The sequence below is a fragment of the Carex rostrata genome, chromosome 29 (genome assembly GCF_964058835.1).
Source record: "Carex rostrata chromosome 29, lpCarRost1.2, whole genome shotgun sequence".
Lineage (NCBI taxonomy): Eukaryota > Viridiplantae > Streptophyta > Magnoliopsida > Poales > Cyperaceae > Carex > Carex rostrata.
The window spans coordinates 4,050,846-4,073,271 of record NC_135946.1 but is presented as its reverse complement, the minus strand read 5'-3'; the positions used below and the strand labels follow the sequence as shown (position 1 = coordinate 4,073,271).

The window sequence follows — 22,426 nt, the reverse complement described above, 5'->3', positions numbered from 1 at the left end:
ATTTAATTTTTGTATTGAAATATTAGAAATGTTTAATATATTTCTTTAAAAATAGATGTAATACAATATAAATTGATTTATTAGAATGACTGCGACAAATAACCTGGATTAACATTTTTCAGGTCGGACTTTTTCCGGCGGTAAGAAAAATTAATATATTTCTTTGTGTTATTGGAAATAAAAAATAAAAATGCTTGGATTTTAAGTTATTGATTCCAGTTCAAAAGTCACTTCTAAGTAAATACAGAAAATATTATCATTCATCTAGTACATTTAATTTCTAAAGTTGTATCTATTTTTGAAAAAAACAAAAACTTTAAATTATTTAATGATTGTTATTCAAAAATAATTTTCAAAATAGATACAACTTTATAGAAATTAAATGTACTAGAAAGAACACAATATTTCTTGTATTATCTAGAAGTGACTTTTAAACCGCAATCAATAACTCAAATTCGAAGCATATTTCTTATAGTCGCGAAAAATCCTACCTGAAAAAATATTGATTCGGGTTATTGGTCGCAGTGTTTATAATAAATCAAATTATATTGTATTCTATCTATTTTCAAAGAAATATATTAAACATTTCTAATATTTTCATACAAAAAAAATAAAAAATAAAAAATTTATGCTTTGTAAAAAAAACAAAAAAACAAAAAACTGGTGTGAATCTCACCGGAAAGAGATTATAGAACCGGTGAGATTCTCATTGGTTTGGGTATTTTCTGAAATTTCACTGAAAAGCAGGTAGAATTTGAAAAAAAAATTAAATATTTTGGATATTAATAAAAATTTTGGGACCATGATCATAATGGCGAAATTAAGGAACATTCTTGAAATAAATTTATTTCAATATAATTATTATTTACAAGTAGTGATGTATATATGTTTTTTGGAAATAGTTCACTATTGTCAATGATGAACTTTTAAATAGTTCACTATTTGGTGACACTGGATTACACTCAATATTTTCAAAGTCTAACAGTCGATTCAAACCGTTCAACACGATGGATATATTAAAATATGCATGCATATCAAATTTTATATTTTTTATATTTTTTTTACTATTTATTAAATGGGTACAAAAATTCAATGGTCTGAAAATAACGATTTTGTAAAATACTTAATAAATAGTAAATAAATTAAAAAAAAAAATTTGATGTGCAAGTACATTTTAATATATCCATCATGTTGAATGTTTTGGATAGACTGTTTGAACTTTGAAAACTTTGAAAATATAGAATGTAATCCGGTGTCACCAAAAAATGATGTAAGTGGAACCCTCGATCCTCTATTTACAATTGAAAATATATGAATTCAAATAATTATAACAATTCTCTGTTTAAAAGTACGAAATTAAGAAATATCACAGGGGCTAGCAACAAAAAATTACTACATAAAGTTTGTAACATATTGTTTATACTACAATATAAAGTTCGTAATTAAGATTATATTTATCGCCTGAAGGCCACATGACTTTTCTTTAGAAAATATTCCAAAGGAACAATCTCACACAGTTTGAAAGACTCCTGATCTAATCTGCAGTTGAATCTATAGAATCAACTCTCTCTCGTGATTTTTGTTTTTAAATTCAAATTTAATTCTAGGGAAAAAGAAAAAAAATTCTTCTTTTGAAAAATTGATGAAACCGCACCAATGATACAATTACACCAGATGCATGTTTCTGGCACCAAAGATTTATCCCTTGTTTTCAGTTGTCAAACCCCATATTGACCATAGGTTTATCCGTAAACGAATGAGACCGCAACATTGGTGCGGTTTCATTAGCATGTTCTTTGGTGAAATTGCACTTCTCAAAGAAAAAAGCAATCAATCATTTTCCTGAGAATTTTTTTTTTATTTCTACCAAAAAATACTCACCGGTGGTACCTTGTCAGTGCCTTATCAGTTTTTAGGTAAATTTGAATCCGCATCATCCCTGGTTCCTTGTCAGTGCCTTATCAGGTTTTAGGTATACTCTTATGAAAATGTTAGAGAAAATATTGTGCTTTAATATATTCGCCACTTTTTCTATAGGTATGTGGACAGTTTTCCTAATCTGTCATCTTTTTTTCGGATTTTTATATTAATTAGGGGCTATCGTAAACATGAAATTGAACCCATTCTTTGGATAGTTTCACTTCTATAAAGCTAGATTTCAAATGTAATATGAAAGTGTAATTTCACCAAAAAAAAAAAAATTTAATCATTATATAATTGTGAATTTCCAGAAAAATACCATGCTGTACTTCTATTTACGCTTGCTTTATAGTTTATATATATAATCTCCCGCTCCTCTCTGTTTCAGACTCATAAAAAAAATGCATAAATTATGTTATCTTTTGGAAACATTAAAACATTAGGTCATATAAAGGACCGATTTATTTATATAGATATTCATGTTATCGTTACTCCTTGTGATATTTCTAAAGTCACATATTATAATGTTAATTTAGTGGTTAACCAAGCAACCAACTAATTAAGAACTGAATGGAACTAGAGGAGGGTTCAAATGCCTCTCATTTTAGTGCCTCCATCATCGTACCTTCATTTTTAAAAACGTTAATTACTAAGATTAAAAAGTTTTAGAGATCGTTTATTTGAACCAAAAACTTTGAGGGCTTCATTAGACCAACTGTAATTATTTCAAAAAAAGCTTTATGATTCACACAAATAAATAATTGATTTTTGTCACACCCCGAAACATGGGGTCGTGCAGTCACGCCATGAATATATAGTCTCCTATATACTCACAAGGCAAGTACGATGTAAACCTAACATAATAACGGTTTACAACCAATCTAACTTACCATTTAAGTAGTCAAAAATCATATTTATACAAATATGATTTATATATTTTCAACATATACTCACAACATATAATACCCATTTCCAATACCATTTCAAGCACATTTAAAACATAATAATCTATATTAACATAAAGTATGTATATTTAGGTCGTATTTAGGGTTACAATCAACATGACATGGTCCGATAAGAGGCTATACAACAAAATACCATGCGATGGTTTAATCAAACACCAAAATGGACACATTGAGTTGGCATACCCTAAATCTATTCGGATTATGCCTCACTTGTAGAGCTCGAGTCCCTTTTACTCGCGTTTACCTGAAACACATTCAATCAAATAAAATTCCCCGAGGGGGATGGGAGGTGAGAAAACTTGTCATCCGTTTCCTCAGTGCGGAATTTAATTAGGGCTACTGGATTTGTAAGAAATCCATCACCAGAACTAAATACACTAGCAATAGGGTATCTATTTATTTATTCACCAATAATAATAAATGCACATGTACCGGGAATAGATTCAAACGGATTTCAATTCACATCTCATCAACATCAATCAACGAATTTCCAGAAAGATTTGGTTTCACAGATATTATATATATAAGTCCGGTTATGAGGTACAGATATCAACTATCGATCACCTCCGGCTTAACAGTTCTATTTTCTGGTTTCAAGTCATACAATCTCATCAATTCATCACTTAAAATATACACGGACATATTCCGCGAATATGCAACAGAATATCACTTTTCTCAAAAAGAAATCACTGACACTTTCACTGAATCACTGAACCACAGTTCTACCTAAAATTACACTGCACTTCCCTTACCCAACCGGTACTGGGTTCACTAGGGCCATTCTCCAGATGCGCATAAGGGTCCTGGATGAAAGTCTAGTAGCTAGCTAGACTTTCCACTATGATACACTGTTCACTTCACACAATCAATCCAAGTCATACTGTGGTTCCACTCACTTATTCAAAACGACAGATCAACAATCGATAAACCGTACCAACATGAGAATCATAACAGTTATACAATTCAATTACACTAATATCACAATTAATGCAATGCGGCAACAAATGCTTTCAATCAGAGATTCAACATGCTATGCACAGTTTATTTAAATCAAGCAATCAACATAAATATAATAATATGCACCGTTATTTAGTTCTACGAATAAACCCCAAAACAGATCCCGTGAACCCCCGCACCTGATTATGAAGAGCGTATCTTGCACTTATGGTTCGGACGTCTCGAAAGATCCCGCAAAATCTTGCTCAACCAAGCCTACACCTATATTAACATATATACTTAATTCAATATTTGTTCGACAATTGATATGCTTACTTGAGTGATATTATTTTCTATATACTTTCCTTAACATAATCCATATAACTTTGTATCCACCTTCTTGGTGTTAAAAATAGAGAGCGCTATTGGAGAAAGAGTAAACAAGAACACAAAATAAATGAAAAACAGAATTATAGACAGCAGCCCTAAATTCTGACCCTTGGTTACTAAAACTGCAATAACTTTTTATAGGAAACTCCAAACAACTTGAAACTTGAACCACTAGAAACTAGACTCCGAGACGCATCAAATAGACTCTTCATTTGTCCAAAATGATTTAGAATTGCCCATTCAAATTAGCTTCTTAATCAGCCTAAAAATCTGCCCACTGTGCAGTCACAAATTTAATGGTAAATCAAGTTTGTTCATCAACACTTGCTATTTTGATTCAATACGTTGGACATCATAGAATATGTAAAGTTCACCTTTTAGAATTCCAATTGAGCAACAACATACACCAAAGAGGGAACAAAGAAAAGAGACCTATTTAATAGCCTTCCGATTTAAAATCCCTTTTGATTTAATATGAAGACTTTTCTAATCAATATAGAGACTTTCTCAATCAGTATCATCCATTTTGGAATAAATGATCCAGCCATTCTCAATAAATATTAAGCCTTTCGGAGACAATATTAACACTTCCTCAAAAATATTATGACTTTGTTTAATTATCACCATACACAATAAATACTAAGCCTTTCGGAGACAATATTAGCACTTCATCAAAAATATTATGACTTTGTTTAATTATCACCATACACAAAAGAAAGAACAAAGAAAAGAGATCAACACCAAATTGATTTCAGATTTTGAGAGAGTGAGAGAAGAACTTACCAATCAACACCTTTGTTTGTTGGATTAGACTAGACAAATCAAAATATTTCTCTAATTTTCGGATTTGAACCAAACCCTAGATAGAAAATCAAGATTAAGATAGAATTGAGAAGAGAATCACTAAATTAACAACCTAGAAGCATAATGGAGATAGATTACTCATCATTTATACAAATATTTCAGATTTGAGCAAAACCCTAGCAATGGAGATAAAATTCAGATTTTTGATGAGAGAGGAGAGAAAGGGAGTACCAATGGGGAAGCTAGATGGCCACTAGAAAGAGAGATTCTCAACAATTTCCATTCTTTTCTTCAATTTCTCAAGGTTTCTTGGTGGATTTTTGAGAGAGAAGAGATGATCTCTCCTTCTCTTTCTTTTGGCAGCAAACACACAAGGGAGCAACGAAGGGAGAGAGAGAGGGTTGAATTGTTTACATGCATTTTGGACATTTTTCAAAATAGACCCTCCACTTGTTTGATATTACTAAACGAAGAATATACATATATATATACAATTTAATTTAACAATTAGGCTTTTAATTCAATTTGCATTTAAAATTTTATGTTATTATTATTTTTTATTTTCACGGTGTTACAATTTTCTAAACTGCTCAAAATCAGAAACTATTTCATTAACTCTCTGTTTTTTTCATTACAATTCATCTCATGCTTACAAAATTAGTATACAAAATATATCTTTAGACCTCCACTACCTCCACAATGTTCTAAAATTGATACATACTGCCTGAATTAACTCCGCTAAATATAGAAATATGCTAATTATACAAATTGACTGTCACACCCCCGATCCGGAGGTGCGAAGATGCAGCCGCATCTATTTACCATTCAATTAATTTAACATAAGGCATGGATCTTTTTACACATTGCCAATATCATCCATTATATTTTTACCACATCCCAAATAATTAACAATAATTACCTGACATTTATAGTGGATGATACTAGAGATATATTCTCTGCACCCTGTCAGATATAATAAACCCAAATCCCATACCTTTAGGTGGCCCTGCTGTCAATTATAATCCTGAAGTGCTCTTTATCTTCGTATAATAAACCTGTAACCCACAAGGAAAACGAGTGAGAAATAATAAATTATTTCTCAGTGCTGATTGCCACTCAAATTATTGGATTCGAAGGAAATCCATATTCAGAATGAAATCACCGCACGAGAAACAAACAGTTCATTTCATAATGACGAATGCAAATGCTTAATAACAATATCCAATTGAACAACAAACATCACATAAATAAATCAGAACTCTAAGGATCTTATCAGAATAAATAGTTTGGGTCAAAATCTTTTAAACCATAAGTCAGGTAACATTTGGGACCTAATCTTTAGGACTGCTAAGTCTGGTAATGTTTGGTTTCTTAACTTTACAATTTCTAGTCTGGTAACACTGAAAGATACTATAACATGTATTTGTCGTGTCAGGGCTTATACCATTCTAACTATCCTGACACCTGATTAACGGAAACCATACGAAATCAATATCACAATATTGTCATTATCGGAAAGAAAATCAATGATAAGACAGTTACCACAGTTCATTAGTTTTACAGTCACAATTCACATTTATTCAATATCCCTTATCCAACCGGTACTGGATTCAGTTGGGGCCATTCACCATATTCGCTTAAGGGTCCTGGAGTAAAGTCTAGTAGCTACCTAGACTTTACGATATTAATCATTTTTCTCCACTATATAGAGATTCAAGGATTACAGTATTTCATATTCAATTAATTCAGTCACTGTGGTCTCAATCAATCATTTACAATAAGAATCAACGAATCGATAAACCATATCAACATGACAGTCAACAGACTTACCTGTAATTCAGTTTCAATTGTATTGGGCTATGCATATGATGTAACAGTTCAATCAATGCAGTCAATCAAATATTCAAAATGCACAGCGAGTTACGATTTAATTGCTAGTCATGAATCTCAGACTAATCCAATAACCTCGCACCTGATATCGTAGGGCAATAGGTGAAATCTATAGCAATCTGTTCTTCCTGATCATTCTGTCTCATCAATCTTTGTCATAATTATGCCTATGTTAACAATAATATGCACATTCTAATCAGTAATATATTTAGTTTCGATGTCATATGATACCCTATAATATCAGTTAAATTATTATACATGTAATTAGACACTTTTATAAGACCCCCAACCTTATACATTTCAAATAACGATCTCTTTTGATCTATTATTTAATCATTTTGTTAATTCTTTTTATTTATCTATTTTCAGTCCAGTACAAGTTCAATTCGAATTTTCGATTCTGAATCCAAAGTCATGGTGTTATTCTTCTATAAAAATAATTACATGGCCAACTAAAAACCTGTTTATAATTCTCATTTACAAAGTCTCCGTATAACAACTTATTATATATGTAACTTTACACCAAGGCCCCTCTGATAGGTATTAATTATAATTCTGAAAATTTTCCCAATTCAACATTCTACTTTAATTACATTTCTTTTGCAAACAAGCCCTAGTAGATTAAAAAGGTGCACCATTAACCAGAGTAAACTGACACCAATTAGTATACAATCCATTTGAGCTTGGTACCAAAAGTTACATCTAGGGTTGAGTTCTAAACCATAAACAAAGAATCAAATTATCATAACAATTATTGGATTCAAATCCGATTGAAGAACTCATGGATCCAAAGAACCATAGGCAAATCAATTAAAATACTATATTAAACATACTTTGAACTAAACTTACACAATATTTTAGCTTGCCCTCATCAATTTGTTAATTCAATATTCCTTCATATTTTAATAACCCAATAATTATTTTCATTTCTTTTCACATATAGAGCAAGCTTAAACTTGCTAAATTTCAGAATTTTACCAAAACTCTAATCGAGTTTGAAAGAAGAACAATAGATATGAAGAAAAGAAATACCTAATGTCAACGTTGAATCCAACAATAAGCAGCAATGGAAACTACTAGTCCAATCATGAAATGTCACAAGAAAGTTCTTCTCTGTTGGCTCACGAAAGAGAAAAAGAGGATTCATTCTTTTCTTTTTCTTTTTTCTCATTTTCATTTTCTTTGTTTTCTTTCTTTCGAAAACAGAGAGCAGAGAGACCCTTAGTTAAGGGAAAATTAAAATGGGATGAACCACCATGGGCCACGTGGATTTAAAGCCACGTTGATCAATTTCTAAATTCTTTTTGTACTTTGTTAATTTGGCATTTTCACATAATTCACCTTTAAAATTTCAAACTTTGCAAATTAGTCCAAAATTACATAAAAGAAGCTTGTACAATATAAATGTTTACATATATCTATCTCATACCACTAATAATTTTCAAATATTTGTTTCTTTAATATTTCAGAAATCTGATGAGTAATATTCACTCTATATAAGTCAGTTTGATATCTAGAGAATCTCATAATGATTCACTTTTAAATAACTTAACTATCTTATCGATTTGTTAAATAAAATGAAAAGTTACTTTTAAAATATTACCTTTTTCACTTAAAAACATATCTACACATTTCGTATATTACTTTTAATTATAAATTTAAATTAAAATTTTTCATAGTGTTACATTGACACACGTCGTGCTTCTGACTAGAGTATTGCTGTCGGATAGGGGCAGGGCGGGCCGGGCATATCCGGAGACGGGCACGGGTAGGGATCGGGTACGGGTATCACGGATATCACGGGTAGACGGGTACCACGGGCCGGGCATCATGGGTTTTTATTAAAAAACTGTGCCCTGTCCGTCTTATACCCGTGCCCGTCGTACCCTTCAGAGGCAGGGCAGTCTGGGTAGGGGCAGGCCGGGCAGGTTCCTTTTTTTTTTCTTTTTGTTTTTTTTTTCTGTTTTTTTTTGTGTTTTTTTTTTCTTTTTTTTTTTTGACGGTGTTGTACGAATATTATTACGTGTTTATAAATCGACTTTTAAAATTAGAATAGTTCAATATCAAATAGTGTATATCAATACAAATGTATTTATTTATTTCTTTACACGACTCATTTTATTTTATTTTCAAATTCTCATTCTAATTATTTTCAAATTCTAATTACTTCACATATTCACAAAAATAAATCTAACCTATTTTTTTAACCTATTAAAAATAAATCCGAATTTCAAAAATAAAATCTAACATATTCAAAGTAAATCAAATTACTTCACATATTCACAAAAATAAATCTAACCAATTTTTTTAACCTATTAAAAGTAAATCCGAATTTGAAAAATAAAATCTAACATATTCAAAACAAATCTAATTACTTCACATATTCACAAAAATAAATCTAACCTATTTTTTTAACCTATTAAAAATAAATCCGAATTTCAAAAATAAATCTAACCTATTGAAAACAAATCTAATAACTTCACATATTCACAAAAATAATTCTAATACATTTTGTAACCTATTAAAAATAAATTCGAATTTCAAAAATAAAATCTAACATATTCAAAGTAAATCAAATTACTTCACATATTCACAAAAATAAATCTAACCTATTTTTTTAACCTATTAAAAATAATTTCGAATTTCAAAAAAAAGATCTAACATATTCAAAACAAATCTAATTACTTCACATATTCAAAAAAATAAATCTAACCAATTTTTTTAACCTATTAAAAGTAAATCCGAATTTGAAAAATAAAATCTAACATATTCAAAACAAATCTAATTACTTCACATATTCACAAAAATAAATCTAACCTATTTTTTTAACCTATTAAAAATAAATCCGAATTTCAAAAATAAAATCTAACCTATTCAAAACAAATCTAATAACTTCACATATTCACAAAAATAATTCTAATATATTTTTTTTACCTATTAAAAATAAATCCGAATTTCAAAAATAAAATCTAACATATTCAAAACAAATAAAATTACTTCACATATTCACAAAAATAAATCTAACCTATTTTTTTAACCTATTAAAAATAAATCCAACAATTTGAAAAATAAATCTAACATATTCAAAACAAATCTAATTACTTCACATATTCACAAAAATAAATCTAACCTATTTTTTTAACATATTAAAAATAAATCCGAATTTCAAAAATAAAATCTAACATATTCAAAATAAATCTCAATTTACTAAACATATTCAATAAATCTAACAAATCTAACATAAAATAAATCTCACAAATCTAATTACATAACAAATCTAACAAACCTAACATAAAATAAATCTAACAAATCTAATTACTTAACATTTAATAAATCTAGCATAAACTAAATATAACATTCAATTTAAATTACTCTACAAAAATAAATCTAACATTCAATATTTCAGTCTAACAAAATTTAATGTAACATGAAATAAATGTAACCTTTAATATCGCAGGAAAATCTTCGAGAATACCTTCGTAATTCCGTTTGCGTTTGCGTATTTGTAAAATGAATTAAATTAACAACTATATTTTTTTAAACTATAAAATTAAAATTAGAGAATAATGAAAATATTGAGATTGAGATTGAAAGAATGAGAGATGAAAATATTGAGATAGAGATGTGATAATTTGTGAGGGATGAGGGTTTATTTATAGAGTTTTGTTTGGAGGGATTGAAAATTAAAATTTGAATTTTAAAAAAAAAATTGAAAAAAAATGGTCAAATCTGGTCAAATTAGGTAAGGGCAGCGGGTCTGGGTAGGGCTGTGGAGTATACAGGTATGGTCGGGTCTTTTCCCGAAAAGACGTACCCTGCCCGTTTTATGCCCCTACCCGTGTACCCGTTTACCCGACCTATACCCAGGCTCGGGCACGGGTACTCCGGGCATAGGGCACGGGCTGCCCGCCTGGGGTAGTGTCAAACCACTACTTCTGACTACTGATTTAAAAAATGCTAATGACAGCAACTTTGATCAATTTAGTATAATGTCTCGGTGATTCAGGATTCCACCTCGGCCACGGATGCTTGGAGGTGGGAGGCATCTACATTTTTCTCAACCTTATCAGCATACAAAGCACTACACAATATTAGTGGAGTCACATGCCCCTTCTACACCAGACTATGGAAGATCAAGGACCCGTCCAAGGTAAAAGTATTTCTTTGGGTAATGTTGCAAAATAAACTTTTGACGAGAGAGATTTTATTAAAGAGGGGTTGCATATCCATCTCGGGCTGTACTCTATGCGGACGAGATATTATGGAGACTGCAGACCATCTCCTATGGGAATGCCCTTACGCTCAGGCCCTCTGGTGGACCCTGTTCCTGTTAGTGCAGCTTGGGCCCATACCTCCCGCTGCATTAAACCACATTCAGCTATGGCAATTGAGGCCTCATAATACACCACAACTGTGTGGGACACTGCTTGGGCGGCGTGTCTTGGGCCTTATGGCGCGAACGAAACATAAGGATATTTTCCCAACAGTCCAAGCCAACATTGATACTGGCTAGAGAAACTATCGGCGAAGTTCACCAATGGAGTAAAAAATGTTGAAGACGAGATGTAAATTAACAATAGTAGGCGACCGAGTTGTAAATGAATTTCTCTCTTCTTTTTTTTTTTTTTTTTTTTTTTTTTTTTTGCTAATTGAACCGGCCACTTGGGCCTATAAATATTCTTTTATCAATGAAAATCCGTAAGACAGCAAGTTGCTACCTTACCCTCAAAAAAAAAAAACTTTGATCAATTATTTTAACACTCCCCCTTGATTCAAAAGTTGCCAAGTGCTAATTGGAATAGCTCGAATTTGCCTCGTGACAATGCCTTTGTGAGTATGTCTGTTGCCTGCTTGTCTGTATTGACAACTTGATGCGACGTATGCTGCTTTCTTGTGTGTCTCGCAGTTTGGACAGACCCATATGACGTATTTTTTTGTCATGGTCATTGACTTCCTTTCCCGGCACACAACAAGATGTCTGTCATGTGTCTTTGCAACTAAGATATATACTTTGAATTTCGGTATGAGAGGATGTGAAAGCCTTCAAAATGGTATACGGAGAAAAGATAATACTGGGTTTGCAAAGACGCATATCACCGGTATTATCTTTTCAAAAATTCTTTCAAAGAGTTGATATCTAGTAAATCCTTAGTCAACATGACAACAAAATATATAGCATGGAAAATAATTGAAAAACTAAATCTTACATAACTCTACTGGCAGGCAAGCACTATTTTTGCAAAGGTGTTTATTTACAAAAGAAAAAATAAATAAAAAACAACTAAGAGTTGCTACAAACTCCATTTTCACATACAAATACGAAAAAGGAAAAACAAAGAAAATGACAAATGAAAAATTTAGAAGGCACAACCCTGGCCAAATAATTACAAACGGGAATAACAAATCAGAATAAACATTTCAAAGAAATATATATAGCCCTTCTATTAAATTTCCTTTATGTGTGTTTCATGATACCCCCACCTCTGCTTTTCTTGTGCAGTTCTCAAGCTTTGACTCCTTTTTATTGCAAAATCTACAAAACTCAAACAGAAGATAGGTCAGAAATTTCAGTTATTGAACTTTTTGTATATTGTGAATTAATTTAATTCCACAGTAATTATATTAGGCTGATAAATTTTCAAATTAAATTACTCAAGTCTTCTAAGTCTTTAATCTCTTTTTTGTTTCTTTTATGGAACTTTATATTTACACTACCTAGCTTTAGATATCCTAATTTCTCACTTATAGCTTAACTCAACACACAAAACAAGGGTGAAGATATATATATCGTAGCAAAATTAAAGTGGTTTCCTGGGATTACATCCATCCATTATGTGGTATGATCTATCAATTACAGTCTAAATTGACTTGATAAGGGTTTCGAATTTTGAAACTAGTATCAATGAGGTTGACATGTTATGGTAACAAACATGTGTTATTGGTTGTACACTAATATTATTGGTTGCATACTCATTTCCTTTAAAGAGTTTATTCCTATTGTTAGGTAAGGAAAATTAATGTTTTTCTTGAATGACAAACAATTTAAAAAAAATAAGTTTCTTTTTTTAAGGACAAGTAATAGACCAGACTTATTCAAATGTATGGAAATTGCAGTGATTCCGACGTATTAATGGTACATACCAAGTAACAGACCAGACCAATTTAAATTATTAGTACTATACTCCATGGGTTATCAAAAGATCTCTTGAATTTGCAATCAAATAAAGCACGAAATAAAAACAATAAATTAGCTCATATAATTGGCTACCCAGATGCAATAGAAGTATCATGGACATTTTATAAATATGACAAATGAATCAGAAATCCCAATAGAATACATGATATGATAAAGCTAGTTAGACCAAGCAGAGGAACAATATACCTGAATAAATATGCCAAGATCAAGCTTCTACTTTTCTTGTCAGTTCATCTGAACTGAGCTTGTGCTGGCATTGGTGGTGAAACTGAATGGTGTCTTCTGATAGGTAGCATGGAGGGATTCATCCCTTGTGTGAATCTTCACCTTGGAAATGTGCTTGAATTTGTGCCACTCAGAACAACTTTCTCTTTGGTTTGCAATGTTCAGGAACAGCTTCTCATGACACCCAATTATCAGCTTATGTGTCATTAAGGTCGTCAAGTAATCTGGTAGGCATTTTATTTTATAATCACCTAACACCATGGTCCATAAAGAGTTACAGTTCATAACATCCCTTAGATTTGGGCAGTCTTCGATTTTAATATGCGAGATGCTGGGCAAATTTGAAATCCTCATCAAGTTTGGGTTTCTAAGAACCCGAATATCTTTGAGTGATGGGATATTCTCTATGGTAATCAGATTATCAGCACCATATATTTTCAGGTACTCCAAAGAAGTAGCATGGAGTAAAAGACCCTCTGGAAGAGATCTCAACTGGGGACAAGCTGAAATAAATAATTTCTTCAACTTCGGCATGGCCGGCTGTCCCTCATTCCACTGCCACTCTTTCCAATTGGGCATCCCATTAAAGGTTAGATCATTTAGTTTGGGAAAAGCCGGTATAGCAGAACAACTCATTGTATGGACTACTGGATCTCTGCTTTTGATATCTCCCAGCATGAACTCTTCTCCCACCCTCACGACTGAATATGCACCTTTTATTCGAAGTCTATACAAGTTGGGGAGTTGGCCTAACATGGCCAGCACCTCAAAGCAAGCACAATCACAAATTTCAACCTCTCGCAAATTTGGAAGGGCTGCTCCCAAATTCAACCAATTAGGAAGGTATCTACCAAAGTAACCCTCAATTGTAACACAATGTATAGAACTTGGAGGACAAAGCTCATTTAAAACATCCTCTATTGTTCTCCTCTTCTCATTAGTTTGGGAAAGTTGTTCTTCCGAGCCCAATGAGGTGTACCTAAGGTATAAGGTACGCAACAGATTCTTGCTTCTAAGGTTGGCTCTTTCTGCTATGTTCCTATCAGATACTCTCTCCAATCTCTCTAGCGTAAGACAAATGAGATTTGATAAAGATTCTAACCCATCTAGGCTACTAAATCCCTCCAAACTATTTTTGTATGGCACGAAGCCAAATAGATGGGAGAGCTTTCCTAGATTATTTAATGCCGTTGGGATTGCCTCCACCTTTGTATGCCGAAAATCAAGATGCCTCAGTTCCCGTAGATTACCAATGCTTGGTGCAACATGTGACAACTCTTTGCAGCAGAAGCAACCAAAATATACTAGATTTCTTAGATTTCCTATGGAATTTGGAATACATGCTAACTCTGAATTACTCACATCTAAGTATCTTAGATGCACAAGGTCACACAAGGAATCAGGTAGGCTTAACAAATTGGATTTGGACCGACCGATATCTATGGTGCGAAGGTTTGTAAAGGCTTTACACAGTTCATCGAGTGGAATTTTGTGTTCAAAAGAAATAAATGTTCTCAATCCTTTTTCTTTTTTAATGACATCAATGTTTACCTCATTTCCTTCTATTGATAGCCTTCGTACTTTCATTGAACTGTCAGACCTAGATAAAGCTTGGCCCCCTCGTAATAGACAATTCTCATCTTTCCCTAATTGACGGGCAAAAGACCACAAAAGGTCATGCATTTTGCATTCTCCTTGATTATAGTATGCCTTGGTATCTTCCAAAAGATTGCGATGCAATAATTCAGTGTAATACTCATTTCCTAACTCCCAGAAATCATCATTATCTTGCAAAAAGCCTTCCGCTAGCCACATATAGATTAAAGAAAATTTGTAAAACCCAAAATCTTGAGGAAAGAGGGAGCAATAGATGAAGCACTGTTTCAAAGGTGGTGGAAGGTCCTCGTAGCTCAAATAGATTGCACGATGGATATCTTTTGGTAGTCCATCCATAGACCACACGTTGCTTCCAAGAATTGCTTGCCAATCTTCTCTGGAGTTACCTTTTGTGCAAAGTACACCTCCTAAGCTTTTAATGGCAAGGGGCAGACCATCACATCTTTCAACAATTTGCATCCCAATTTCCCTCAGTTCTTGAATCTCACTGTCAATCCCATTTGGAAGTACCTATCATATAATGATATGAACATGAAGTTAGTAACTTCGATTATTTTTATATCTGAAGTCTTCAAAATTAACGCCAATTGTATTAAAAAAATTCAGCTATAAATATTAAAGAATTAAGTTCAAATTAGGCCACTAGTTGTGATACAGTTGTAATCATATGCTGATCATTAGATATGTGTAAAACAACTATAGTTTGAATTGTTGGATCATAGTATCCAAAGTTGAGCATATATGTAATATAATTATGAATTGTATATAGTCATATATGATTGTCCTACTAAACTAATCTCTATGGTTTAAGAATATTTGACAATCAATGTATTCGTTAGGATGTGGTCCATGAATGTGTAGACCTATATGGACAAAGCTCAAATCATTGATAGACTAATTGTGAGATTTGCAATTAAGGAGAATCACATATATACATAGTAGATCCGGCAATTTCTAGAGAGTTGTGCAGGCCGCATGAGGATTCCTACAAGCTACACGTGAGTTCCTGTGGGTTGCACAATTAAATCTAGAAATTACAGATTGAGTTAGTCGAATTCCAAAGAGTTGTGCGGTCCGCACAATGCTCTTGAAGTTTTATGTATGTTGGTTCTCATGTGTATCTTTGGTAGTGTTTGTCACACAAAATTAGTGCTGGCCGCAGGTGTGCTGCCAAAATTTGTTTCCTTATTCAAGGTTATTGGACCCCAAGGAACAAGACATCAGAATCCAACACACTGAAACTGAAAATACATTATAGAATACAGATTTGTGGCCTTCTCTATTTCTTGCACCATCTAAGAAAATATTGGAGAGATCCATAAGGAAATTGGAGGGTTTATCAAGGGAAAGTCTTGTAGTCTTGGAAAACATATTCACGTGACAAGCACGGAAAGAAGGGCTACTTGCGATTAGAAATAAGTCTCGTGCTCACGGAGATGGTTGGTGATCTATCAAGAGATCGACTTGTTCCATAGTATCTTCTATCGAATCAAGTATTAAGTTCCACACTGCAGTTATTGAAGTTTTGAGTTGATTTTTGCATAGAATGGTCCTTAGGATTAAGGTGGGTAATTGTTTCTCCTTCTTCGGATCGAAGTGTTTGACTTCTATATGAGCTATAATTGTTTCACCTCCCCAACAACTGGAAATAATGGTCTGAAGTCAGCTCATTTTTTTTTTTATAAACGTAAGATGCATTTTTTTTATTTTATTTTATGTACTCCATTTGGATCTAATAGTAAAAAAATTCAAAACATATAAAATTTGGTTTCCTATCATATTTTAATATGGATATCATGTTGAGCAGTTCGGATTGTCCATTTGAACTTTGAAATTGAAGAGAAAGATGTTGGAATACTATTGGGGCATGAAGCAATGGGGGCATTTGAGCCCTCCTCATCAAATAATATGAGCTATTATACAATTCAACACTACGAGAGATATGAGCACATAATCAAAGCAATTTGTAACTAGTTGTACAAATAGTGTTTTGATTATATGATATAAATTAATCCTGCTATTTTGGTCAATTATATTGTATCAAATTATAGAGGATGGATATGCGAAATGTGCGAAACAGACTTGTAGATCAAAAGATATGGCCAAAAGAAGGAAGATTGACGAAAGTCGAACTTGATCAACTACGAGATTGACCAAAGGATGAGAGTTATGTTGACCTGGTCAACATAATGAAGAGATGAGTGTTTGCTTGGAGAAAAAGTCATAGTGGGGACCATAAGGGACACATTGACCTCACCTTGATCCAAGCCGATCCGCCGCTCTACCCACCAGCTGCCGCTTCAACCGAAACCAATCGCCCTAAGGAGGTCCGATCGGCTTGAAGCTTGGGGATCTTGATCCGTTCGCCTAGATGAAGATGTGGATCAGATCTAGACCATGTCGTGTGCCTTCACTCGACGCTGCCCACCTTGTTTGAGCCGCCTTTAGGCCGTGCGCCGCTCCCATAACCGAACCACCCAAGTCATGCGGGTTCGGGTCAGCTATTTCCGCTTCTTTTAGATCGAGCTAGACTTGATTATTTGAAGAGATGTAATCTGATCTATTTTCAGATTCAGACTTGTGGATGCTCCTCCTCACGTGGCCGAGTGCCTAGTGTCACTGCCGCATCATCTCGCCTGTTCTTGATCACCATCGTTGCTCTTAGGAGGCCAATCAACCTTGTGATTGATTGAGCCTCTTCCTTACCTCCTTTCGAGTTGAGATTTGGAATAGCACTTAGGCGTGTGTTGATAGCTTTGAACGAGCTTGCGTTAGATCGATTCAACTAGCTGTGAAGTCGTGAGACAAGCTCAAGGATTCATAAGGAAAAAGGATTGTACAACTAGCATTCGATCTCCTCTTTTCTCGACTAAACCATGGTATACGAAGTTTGAGGTTTTTTGTTTGGGAAACTAGCGAGGCGACTAATCAAGGTGACTATGGAGCTGGCAACTGTCTCCCTCCACTTGTTGGAGAGGTATGTGTTATAACACTTTGCTAGATCATGCGTGTGGCACGATCCCTAAACTGTTTGGGTTTGATTGCATGTTCTATCGTAAGATCATCTCTAGATGACTAGAAAATTTTAAAATGTACCTCCTAGTCTAGAGAATTACCCAACACCCTCCACCATTAGCAAACGGTGAATTTTACAGTAAATGAATAACCTAGTTTAGCTGCAATGATTGAAAACTAATGTTGTGTGTTGGAAAATTATAAAGAATGTTATATTTGACTGTAAGTACATGTAAAACTATACTTTTAGAAAAGCTAGTCGGGCCTGCGGCTTCAAATACCAAAAAGTCAAGAAAAAAAATATGATGCAGTTAAGAACAAAAATAGAGAAAACCTGAACAAGTTAGCACATCTAATTTTAATTTAAATTAGGAGAAAAATATAAAGTGGCATCTTAGTTTCAGCAATACCTGTTTAATTAGTAAGGACCAGCCATCTTCGGTTGATAACTTCTCCACTCGATGTGATTTTGCTGTCCTCATTCTGTTCGCAACTCTTTCATCTCGAGTGGTAACGAGTAACCTACTCCCATGTGATCCCCTACTCATGGGAGTCCGCAACAGGCTGTCCCAAACTGCTCGGCTCTCTTCCCAAACATCATCGAGAACAAGAAAGAACTTTTTTCCCTTGACGAGCGTCTCGAGTAAAGGCACCAGCTCTGATCTTTCATTGGCATCACCATGCTCACCTCCTGCTTCACGGATCACACACTTCAACAATTCTACTACTTTCACCTCCTTTGAGATGCATACCCAAATTTTTAACGGAAATTCATCTTGAATTCTCAGATCACGGAAGATCTTTTTGGCAAGAGTGCTCTTGCCTATTCCGCCCATCCCAACAATAGCAACAACACAAACATTTTCTCTCACCCCCTTCTCTTCTTCGGTTAGAAAGTTTACTAGCATCTCAGTATCTTCTTCAATCTTTTCTCCCACAATATCATCTACAACAATTGAGGGATCAGTCTTGCGGTTGATGATTGAGTCCACTTGACGGACTCGACCGGAAGGAGTAGGAAAGATTTTTGATTCTGCCAAACCCAGATAAGCCCTTCTCTTGGCTATCCCCTCTAGCCTCATATTGATATCCTTGATTTTATAACCAATCTCATGAGCAAAGAAGGGGTTGCGGAAGCAAGACAGAAAAGGGAAGCCACAGGGAGCATTTGAAGAGGAATACAAACTGGAGCTGGCAAGGCTCTCCTTTGCCTTGATTTGGCAGAGGTCGATTACATCATCCGCATCATACATGACATCTTTGACCTGCATGAGCCAGCGTTCAATGGAACTGCCCTTCCTCTGCTTTCTCTCAGCATCGGCAAGGACACATTGAATGTCACGAATGGTCTCGCTGAGCTTCTCAATCTGGCCAGGGATGCCAAGCAGCATGCCCACCTCATCGTTCACCATTTGACCGAGAAATGCGCTAAACTTTGATAGGAAGGCATCGAGTATCATCACCATGTTTGTTTGAGTGAGAGCTGAAGTTAGTTGTTAGAGGAAGGGAGATTGGAATTAATGGGGATAGTTGAAAATTGGTGTTTTCGAACTAAAGAGATGGTGTCGAAGTAATATTATAGCATCCTTTGGCACATGTGATGACAATCGGGTCTGAATTGTTTGTTTCCTTGATTACTAGGATTTTAGTGGGGCCACTATTATATTTGAAAATGAAAAGGGAAAAATAGAAAAGATGCTCGGGAGCAAAGCATAGAATAAACACATGGAAAGAAAAAGAGAGAGGACATAATAATCAATGCAAGCAAGCACAAATCCCATTTTAGTGGAATATAGTTTCCACTTTCCACCAATTGAAGTCCACTTTAGCCTCCTTTGAGAAAAGCACAAAAATAAAGTGAGAGAAAGGAAAAGACAAAGAATCTATTATTCTTAGAGCAAATAGCCTCATTTGCAGCAATTTGTTTCTGGATAGCTGAGTCATCCCACATGAGTTCGAACCATGCAACCTAACTGCTGATGTATAGAATTAATATTATCCTACTCTAACTTGAGGTGTTCAATCTATACAGTTCATATTGAATCGGGCTGGACCGATCGATCAAATCAAATGGCCCAGATAGAACGTCGCAATTGCTGGCTATGCATAAAAAATAGCTGAAGAAAATCTGGAGTATGTACAGCTCAGAAGCAGCTATTGAAGCAGATTTACCCATATCTACTCTGGTAATTTGGTAATTTTGATTATACAGTACGTGCGCTGCATGTAGCCAAAACTGCTCTGTTAATATCTTTACTTGGAACTTGGATGTATATACTTTAGTTCTTTGTTTAGAAGTAGCTAAATATAAGTATGGTGAGGTTTGTGCTTGAAACTAGGTTTTAATTTGAGTGTAATTAATGAAATTGATTTGGATATTAAATATCTTACTATACATCTTCTGTTTCTATACAGGTTCAACTAAAGCTGCATCGAAGGAATTTGACAAAATTGATCAGCAAATTGATCAGCTATTTAATGTCTATGCTGACAAATCCTCTGGCACAATTGAGTGAGTTTCAAATTTTTCTGGTAAATTTTGTGTGGTGTAACGTAGTGAGTGACAAAGCTAGTTTAGATTATGGGAAAAAAAAAGTTAGGTACAATTATGGGAAAAAAAGTTAGGTATAAAAAGAGAGAGGAGATAATAATCAGTGTAAGCAAAAGCATATATCCCATTTTAGTGGAATATAGTTTCCACTTTCCACCAATTGAAGTCCACTTTAGCCCTCCTTTGAGAAAAGCATAAAAATAAAGTGAGAGAAAGGAAAAGACAGAATCTATTTATTCTTAGAGCACATATCCGCATCTTCCACAATTCGTGTCTGGATAGCTGATGTATAGAATTAAGATTATCCTACACTAACTTAAGGTTGTTTAATATGTACAGTTCATATTGAATCGAACAATTGCAGAAGAAAATCTGGGTTATCTATTTATTGAATGTAACAATTGCCCAGATTGAATGTAACAATTGCTCGCTATGAATAAAAAATAGCAGAAGAAAATCTGGGTTATCTATTTATTGAGGATATTTTCTTAGCATTAGGTATTTTTCGATGCAACACAAACCATACAAAATCCTTATCTGTCAGTCTCTCTGTCTCATTGGTAATTTTACAGTCAAGCCCTATTTCAGATTTTCATTGAAACAAGTATATTTTGTCGGCTAAGTTTAGGCTCAAAATATTCATGAGAGGAAGGAGAGAAGGTGGAATAAGAGCAATGATGATTACTATTCTTTACCATTTTTGTGGTTTATTTTGGAGGTTATAAGATACCAATATTTGAAAGATGGAGAGTGTATTTTTTTTTCCATACCATCTCTCCTTCAATTATCCTAATTCCAACATTCTTTTATTTATTTTTGCGAAAAACTAAATTTGCATCTCTATCGTTTCTAAAGTCTAAATAGTTAATCTGAATCATTTCACAGTATCTTTACATGAAAATGTACTTGCAGATTGACAGCCATATCAACATATGAAGTTCAAGTTTGATGTCAAAATCGCCTCATTAAGAGAAGCACTTGAAAACAGTAAAAAGTGAACTACAATATCTTCATGCAACTAAGGAAATCAAAAGGAGAAGCAAAGAACATGTCCCGTTTTAGTGGAATATAGTTTCCACTTTCCACTAATTAAAGTTCTATTTGGCCACTCCTTTGAGCAAAGAATAAAGAAAAAGAAGAGAGAACGAATCTATTTACTTAGAATAAAGCATAAAAAAAGAGAGACAGAAAAAGAGAATGCATCACTTATTGGCTATTGAAGCAAATAGATGTGAAATCCAAACTAAATTGCATTTTTGACCAGAACTCCGTAAGTTAAGCATATCTCTTATCTTAATCACAGTAACATATCAGATCCTATTATACAAATTAAAAAGCAATACAGATTATATCCACCAAACAATGATAAACTAAGAACATGAACATAGTACAACTTCATATAGATTGCAAAGCACAAAAATAACATCAACCGTAACAACCTTATTGTGTTTATCTTCCTCATTTCATCCATCTCGTACTGACCGGAAATAGGAGCAAACAATAAATGCTTCTTTTGGGAGCTTAAGTAGGACCTAATTTATAGCTATTTCCAAGTAAAATTTCAGCAAATTACAAATTATTAAGCACCAAAAAGTATAAAGATAAATATATTCTAGTAGGATTGTATTGCAGTACAGTTTAAATTCTCATTTGAGGATGATTAAAACCAAAATAACTTACAAGCATGCCATTTTCTGAAATCAAATAGAAGAAAATGTGAGGAAACAATTATTTAGATAATAGGGACATGTTCCTTACATCACATATTTACAAACTAGGTCGGTCTTTGACATTGCCTTGTCAGATTTTTGGTAAACTTTTCCCCCTTCAATCTGAGTTACTATAAAATGAATTTTGTTAATTCCACATCTAATCTGTTCCAATAGAAACCAAAACAACAAGCATTAACTTATACAA

The 22,426-nt window shown here is 33.6% G+C and overlaps 1 protein-coding gene across 1 annotated transcript; it reads right to left on the bottom strand.

Annotated features, from left to right (window-relative positions):
- Window positions 1–11,693: 11,693 nt before the first annotated feature.
- LOC144546048 (putative disease resistance protein RGA3) lies at window positions 11,694–19,605 on the bottom strand. The gene is made up of 3 exons (XM_078294594.1): window positions 18,369–19,605; window positions 13,288–15,453; window positions 11,694–12,438 (listed from the first exon to the last, which is right to left on the bottom strand). Exons 1-2 carry the CDS (start codon window positions 19,422–19,424, stop codon window positions 13,327–13,329), a joined length of 3,183 nt encoding a protein of 1,060 aa, XP_078150720.1. The 5' UTR covers window positions 19,425–19,605; the 3' UTR covers window positions 11,694–12,438; window positions 13,288–13,326.
- Between the last annotated feature and the right edge of the window lie 2,821 nt (window positions 19,606–22,426).